Below are 7,507 nucleotides of genomic sequence, written 5' to 3' on the forward strand. Positions count from 1 at the left end.
TTCATTTTACATGCATGGAGGTGGAGGGATCATCACTGAGAGCATTTAGAAAGAAATCAGAGAAATGTGTCAGGCTGTGTGTGGAGGCACCTGAACGCACCTTTTTGGCACAAAAAGTTCCATTTTAGGCACAGAATCCATTTTAACCCAAATCAAACTTGGTCGATTTATTTTTACCTTCTTATGTTTTTATTTATTTATTTGTTTGTGAATTTTGTTTAGGAGGTCAAACAATTTCCTGCTCTTTTTTTTTTTTTTAACTTTACCTTTTATTTTATTGTGGAGCTGTCAGAGGACCGGCAAAGACCCAAATACCAGCAAGCCCTCCCCTTCACCACACGCGCGCGCGCGCACACACACACACACACACACACACACGGCTCCAGTAAATTATGCAAAAAGGCCTTTCAACAAAAGAAAACAGGCATTCTGAAATTTCGCCCTCGCATTTCTTGTATTTATCCCCCCCCCCCACCCCCACATACACACACATAAACCCCTGAACAAGTATCAAGTTATCAAGTTGCACCAAAGCTTTTGTAATAAGAACATTTTGTCTAATCCCAAATTGCAGTTGAATTTTCTTAATGCTGAGCTGGTAAAACTGGGATTACAGGAGAGGAGGGGGACGCTGGTCCCTCCAGCCGGCGGGACTGCAGATCTGCGCGGATGTTTATTAAAAGCAGGATGCAGGAAAACCTCAGAACTGAGAGGAGGAGGCCGAGCTGCACCTGGGAGGTGAGGCCGAGAGGCATCACAGCTCAGGAGGAGCCACTCAGCCGAACCATCAGAACCGAGCCGATGCCTTTTACGCAGCGCGTGGCTTTTCTTCACCGAGGAAAACCAGATGTTTTTCACCTTTCTCTGCTTCAGAGCATTAAAGAAGTGGAGCTGCGGAGGTAAGACGACAAACTATCTCTTTAAAACAAACAAACAACAACAAAACAAACATAAAAAAAAAAACATTTGATCGATGTAGACGAAGAAGAAAAAAAAATCCAGACAAAACTTTCGTTTGGCGCAACAAAGAAAACGAACTTTTAAAATATTTCTTTATTCCAGTTTAAAGGCCGTTGTGATTGTCAGAACTGGCTTTTATTCAGAGTTAAACGTGCTTTGTTTTCAGTCAGTCAGTAAAGGCGCCTCGCGGGGCGCGATGGTGCGACGGGTCCGCACAGTGCAGAGCAGAACCGAACCGGGTCAGACCGGGAGGACGTCTGCAGTCACAACCGATTTTACTGCTTTAATCAGGACCGGGGTTCCATCCCGGGTTCCTGCCCCTTCCCGGGACTCGCAGCTCAGCCGGCGGAAGAGTGGCAAATATTTATTCATTTTATACAAATTAAAAAGGTTCCCGAGTCTCTTCATTTTGGCTCAAGCGTTCAGGCCTGGATCCAAATGAACAACAACAACAACAACAACAACAACAATAACCCGAATGGAATGTATTTTTAAATACAAAATAAAATCAATAAAGAAAAATAAAAGGTAGTTGAACAGAATAATAAAAGCATCTCAAGTCTCCAACTTGTTTCAGTGACTTTATGGAAAATGAAGTAATGTATAAATATTTTGGTCTGGATTATTTTCTGAAGAAGGTAAAAATAAAATAAAACTCATCTTCAGGTTTTAAATAAAAATAAGTCAGAATTTGACTAAAACTTTATTTGCTAAACAAAAACAAAACTAAATCCAAATGCTTTAATCTAGAGGGTTACAAATTGAGACTCAATGGGATTAACCTGTGTAAATAAAGGTTGAAAAAAAAAGTCCACCAGGTGAAGCAGGAAATCAGAGGATTTATTACTGAAGATTTGAGTCATGACAGGAATAAATAATCAGAAAATGTTCACACGTGAAACAACATCTGCACCAGATGTGGAGCTCTAAACAGATGGAGGCAGACTTCTGAATACAATAAATACAAACTGCATGAAATGTGATGGGATAAACAAGCAGCAATAAATAATAACAACAAAAACACGTTTGTTTCTGACTGCAGCCGGAGAAAGTTGTTTAAAAGTTGTGAAAAAAGTGATGGAAACGAACAACAGTGCAGTTTGTCTTTTGGTGAAACTGTTTTCAAGCTCAGATGTAAAAAACAATAGGAAAGATTTATGAACATTAATGCAGTTAAAATATTTTACAAGTTAAAAAGTGATCGAATTAAAAGACACAGTCAAGTAATGAAGTATTTCGTAAAGATAGGTTTTTTTTTTGTTTTGTTTTTTAAGAAACAAACTTTTCATTGTTTTCTGAACACGATGAAGAGAAATTAAAGTTCAAATTCCCGTCCTGTTAAAGTCAGACTGACTGGCGGAGCCAGGTACCGTTTTCAAGAAGATACTGGTAAAATAAAAATAAAAACCTGTGTTGGGACTGTGAGTCAGAATAAAGTTGGTGTCTTTGCAGTTGATTGGACCAGAAACCATGTCAGGATCAAAATGTCTACAAGTTGCTATCAAAAAAGAAAAAAAGTGAGTATTTCTGTTGATACATTTCTTTTTCTTTTATCGGCTACATTTGTTGGTTGACGATCACTGAAGGACACACTTCTCCTCTTTCTTGGCCATCTTGCCTTTGTTCCGCTCCAGCGTCCTCTCCAGGTGCTCGTCCTCCTCTTCAGCCCTGCGAACGGCAAAAAGGTCAAAGATCACAAAAGGGGTTGAAGGTGGAGAAACGGGACGCAGGTAAAGCTGCTAGTGCCATGACGACGGTTGCCACGGCACCTGAGGAGCGGCCTTGTGTCAGGGGCCGAGCGGTGACCTTTCACATGCCGCAAGCCCTCAAACGTTTCTCTGCAGTTTCTGGAGGATCGTCAGGAAAAGAGAGCAGTGGAGGTCCTGAGAACCCCTCGGCTGCTCAAGTCTGCTTTCATATTTGACGTTTCTGTTCTGTGGGTAACTTACTCTTTCTCCTGGGCGTCCAGGTCCCTGACCAGAGCGTCTCGTTTGTTGACCAGGATGACCAGTTCATCCAGCAGCAGCTGCTCACGTCTCTTCTGGGCTTCGGTTTTCTGCCAGTCTGCAACACGAGAGAAACGACAACCTTCAGGCACACAATGGACCTTTAATGTTCTAAAAACCATAGAAGACTGGAGCAAATGTTTGGTATTCAAACTGAATCACACACAAGACTCCACAAGCTTTGACTGAAAACTGTTTCAAAAAAATCCAAAAAAGTTCAATCTGGTCCTCTGGACATTCAATTTCATTTGAATGTCCAGAGGACCAGATTGAACTTTTTTGGATTTTTCTACCTGGATTATTGAGCATGTATCAGGATGTTTCAAAAAAGATTTGTGAGCAGAGCTGGAGTTTGGAGGAGATTCAGGAGCTGCTGCAGTCACAAGCTTTCACTGCAGAGACAAAAGAGCAAACTTCATGTTGTCCTGCTGGACGAAATGACGTGGAGACCCTCATATGGAGTGGTGTGTAAACACCTTCCATTAGGTTTTGTGTGTGTGTGTGTGTGTGTGTGTGTGTGTGTGTGTGTGTGTGTGCGTGAGAGGGTGTGTGTGCAGTGATAATGCAGAGTCCTGAGCAAACACACTTGAAGCATATTGTCATGTTAATGTGCAGCTTCATTATGCAAACACAGATATGAGGGATCACGTTCCCAGAGGACGACTCCACTCTCCCATCAGCCGCTAAACATCCAATGGAAACGTTGAAATTCTTTCAGTTTTGAAGTTAAACTCATGTAAAATTTGTGGATTCACAAAGTTGGTTTGTGGTTAGGATAAATAGTTGCTGGAAACTGACAAAATGATCTGAACGTTGAACGTCATCTCAGAGATCGTGTCCTCGCCTCTTCAGATAAACAAACAAACAAGCAGGTGAGGCTCTGCGGTTCTCCAGGGTCTTTGCAGGAAGGGGCCCCACAGGGGCCCGCAGGGTCCAGGTGGGACCCTGATCCAAATCCCCTCGGCCTCCCCCTGGAGGAGGAGAAGGGGAGGGTGGGCTGCCCACAGAAGAGCACTCATTCCCCCTGGGGCTCAAATATCCGCCTGGTGCCCTCGGCTCCCTCACTCCAACACCAAACATTAAAGTCACAATTTTACACAAATGAAATGACACGTTTCTTCAAAAATGCCTAATGTGAGCAGAAATGTTAAATAAGATGCAGCTTGATGACAAAAACTGTCTGAACTCAAACCGTCTCACAGCAGCTTAAAGAAGGCAGGAAATCTCCAGCTTCTCCTCAGCTCAGTGAGTGTCCCCCCCCACCCCCACCCACCACAACACACACACACAGTCATTCAGACACAGCTGAGGCGTGTGGAACTTCTGTGCCGCGTTGGCAACTTCGTCCCTCTTATCAATATTTAACTGCCTATTGATTGGAGAATAAAGGCAATGTTGTAAAATGTCAGTCCCAAAATAAGTGTGGCTTTATTAAAAATAAATACCCCTCCCCACCCCACCCCCAGTCAAATTGTGTCAGTCAGGCAGTGTGTGTTAGTGTGTCACGCTGTGTTTGTCCTGAAAGGTCTGCGCTCTCTTCATTGGCTCTGCTCGTCACTTTGAAGTGACACCAACGAAGCGAAACCAACACTGTCTCAATATTTGGCTCACTCCCCCCCCAATCCTTTTTTCTTCTTCTTTTTTTTAACTAAACGAGACGCAACTTTCCTCTGACCTGGATGTGTGCAGCAGTCGACAAACACTACAATCCTCCTAAATATGCCCAAACTTGCTTCTGAAAAGTTTCCTTTTTATCCCCACAAGTGGTCATTTAGGATACTGTGAAAGCAAGAAAAGCAGATGAATCATGAGGTTTAGATCATTTTAGATAATTGACAGGAATCTGTGCAGCCGTATCCGTCACGACTCTCCCACAACCTTCCTCCTCCATAAGCTGTCCCACAAGAAGAAGGAAAAAAACAAAATCAGAGAGGTATTTAACAAAATCCTCCTCCTCCCTCAAACCACATCTCAGCCGAAAAGCTAAAGTCCTGGTTCATTCTTGGAGGGGAGGGAGTGCTGTCAATCACCTGTCGCAGAGCTCCGCCCCCCTCATTAGGAAGGTAAACAATAAAGCGAGCCGATGAGAGACGTGACCAGGCAACACCAGAGTGGGGCAGGCTGGGTAACCAGAGACATAGGAACAAACAAAACACCCTGCAGCCACTCAACCCCCCCCCCCCCCCTCCCCAGACATAAGCTCCACCCACTCCATCACAGAGAGAGAGAGAGAGCGAGAGCGTGAAGGTTGTATTACTCACATGGTATTCAGATTAACCTCACCACGCACGGTAACCATGTGAGTCTGAACAAGGTACACAAGAACGTGCTGGTTCAATATCCACACCAGCCCCTCCCTCCTCCAGGCCAAATTTATTCAAGAGTGCAAACAGCGTCCCCTCAGAGCCAGGTGAGAGCGACTGACATGCAGCTGCCTGCCTCCGTCTCTGATTCACACTAAATAAGAATACATTCAAGGGTTCAAACCGAGGCTTCAGAGCTGACAGATGACTTTCTTCACGGACGTTAAAACAGAAACATGCTCCCCATCATTTCTTTGTCATTCCTCATTCTGCTTTAGATTTTGCAGTAAAAAGGCCTACGAGAGCTGGTTCTGGCTGGAGTCCAAGTGGCATCAGGAGACAAAAGGTGTTGCCAGAAGAAACAGAAGTGGACAGGCTGGGGAAAACAGGGCAATAAATAAAAGACAGCTTAGGTCATGAAGAAAACAAATGTTTGTGAAAAACTCCCAAATGTGATAAAACTAAACGTTTAGGCTCAGAAAATAAATCTGTATATGAAATTATCTCTTTACTCAATGACTGATTTTGTCCTAAAGATACAATTTAAATAGCGTGTCGTTCTATTCTGAGTTACGTACTTTAAAGCAGGCATCTAGAAACCAGGAGAGAAAATGGCGCTTTACAAATGTTGAAGAATTTTATTTAACTTGGAAAGATAGTCTGCTAACATATAAAAAAGCTCTCTGTAACGCTAGAACTTTATATTACTCATCTTTAATAGAGGAAAATAAAAATAACCCTAGGTTTCTGTTTAGTACTATTGCTAGACTAATTAAAAGTCTCATTTCTGTTGAACCATGTATCCCTACAACTATAAGTAGTAATGACTTCATGAGATTCTTTATAAATAAAATTATGTCAATTAGAGAGAAAATTCAAACCATCCTTCCTTCCACTATCCCTAGTCCCCTGTCAAATGAGACAATTTTAAAAATTTCACTAGAGCCTGGTTTGTGTTTGGACTTTTTTTGTCCTGTTGAGTTCTCTGAATACATAGTTCCCACACACGTGACCGGTAATGCGCAATACCGGGTTTTCCACCATTTGTTGAGGCGCATGTGAAGAAGATGGCTTACAGACAGACCAGAGCTCAGTATATTGATACTCTTAACCAAGAGCAAGATATAGGCATAAAATAGCTGCGGTCCCTATGAGGTGGAGAAAGAAATTATGTCAGAAGAAACAGACAAGTTGTCACAGAGAAGTTACTTTGATATCGTTAATTATTTAATGAACACGAGGAGTGCCTACAACAGAGGAGCTTCGCAGCTTTAAATCCATGGATGCTTATAATTAATAACTGATTTGTGAAGGACGTCCGAACTCTTCATGTTAATAAAGCTCTGGTGACTGGCAGAGTAAGTAGTTACAATAATATACACGTCGATGTCCCTTATAGCTTGCTACATGCTACATCAGCTAAGCTAATCTGTGTTACATTAAAGATTGCTGATCTTTAATGTACTGTAGCACAAGCTACAGCAGGTAAGCTGCTGTAGCTTGTGCTACATTAAAGATCACTGTTATTTACTGTAGCAAAGATTAGCTTAGCTGATGTAACTTGTGCTACAGTAAATATCAGTGATCTTTAATGTAGCACAAGCTACAGGTAAGATGAAGTAGTTTACTGTAGCTTGCTACAGTGAACTACTTCAGCTTACCTGACATAAGGGGGGACGGTTGTGGCTGAGTAGTTAGAGCAGTCGTCCTCCAATGCGAGTTGGGGGTTCGAATCCACCAGCAGTCAGTCACATGCCAAAGTGTCCCTGGGCAAGACACTGAACCCCTCATAGCCTCTGATGTGTGTCCCATCAGTGTATGAATGTGATCTAAAGCACTGATTAGTCTCATTAGAATGATTTGTTCAATTAGCTTTGTAGAGATCTAGTAGAGTGCTGTATGAATGGGTAAATGAGGCACAGATTGCAGTGTAAATCACTTTGAGTATATTGATCAGATAGTAAGGCACTATATAAGTACAGTCCATTGTCTTTAATGAATGGCTACGCACCACAGAGCTTTAAGGTTGCTGTAATTAAACCTTTACTTAAGAAGTCTGATCTTGATTCAGAAATTCTGGCCAACTATAGACCTATATCTAATCTAACTTTCATCTAAAAAATTATAGAGAAAATACAAAGTTTGTTTTCTCAGTCATCCAGGTATATAACAACAAAAAAGGTTGAATCATGTCATCTGGACTTCGTTTTTTTGTTAAAAAGAAACGTTTCGCCCCTC

The 7,507-nt window shown here is 42.2% G+C and overlaps 1 protein-coding gene across 1 annotated transcript in view; it reads right to left on the reverse strand.

Annotated features, from left to right (window-relative positions):
* Positions 1–2,285: 2,285 nt before the first annotated feature.
* Positions 2,286–7,507, reverse strand: part of ehbp1 (EH domain binding protein 1) — a gene marked incomplete in the record, with an annotated part of 851,057 nt that continues 845,835 nt past the window's right edge. The window contains 2 exon segments of the mRNA XM_037681251.1: positions 2,286–2,628; positions 2,910–3,024. Coding sequence (XP_037537179.1) covers positions 2,538–2,628; positions 2,910–3,024 — 206 coding nt within the window.

This window comes from Nematolebias whitei, chromosome 1 (genome assembly GCF_014905685.2).
Source record: "Nematolebias whitei isolate Nwh7 chromosome 1, NemWhi1, whole genome shotgun sequence".
NCBI classification, from domain to species: domain Eukaryota; kingdom Metazoa; phylum Chordata; class Actinopteri; order Cyprinodontiformes; family Rivulidae; genus Nematolebias; species Nematolebias whitei.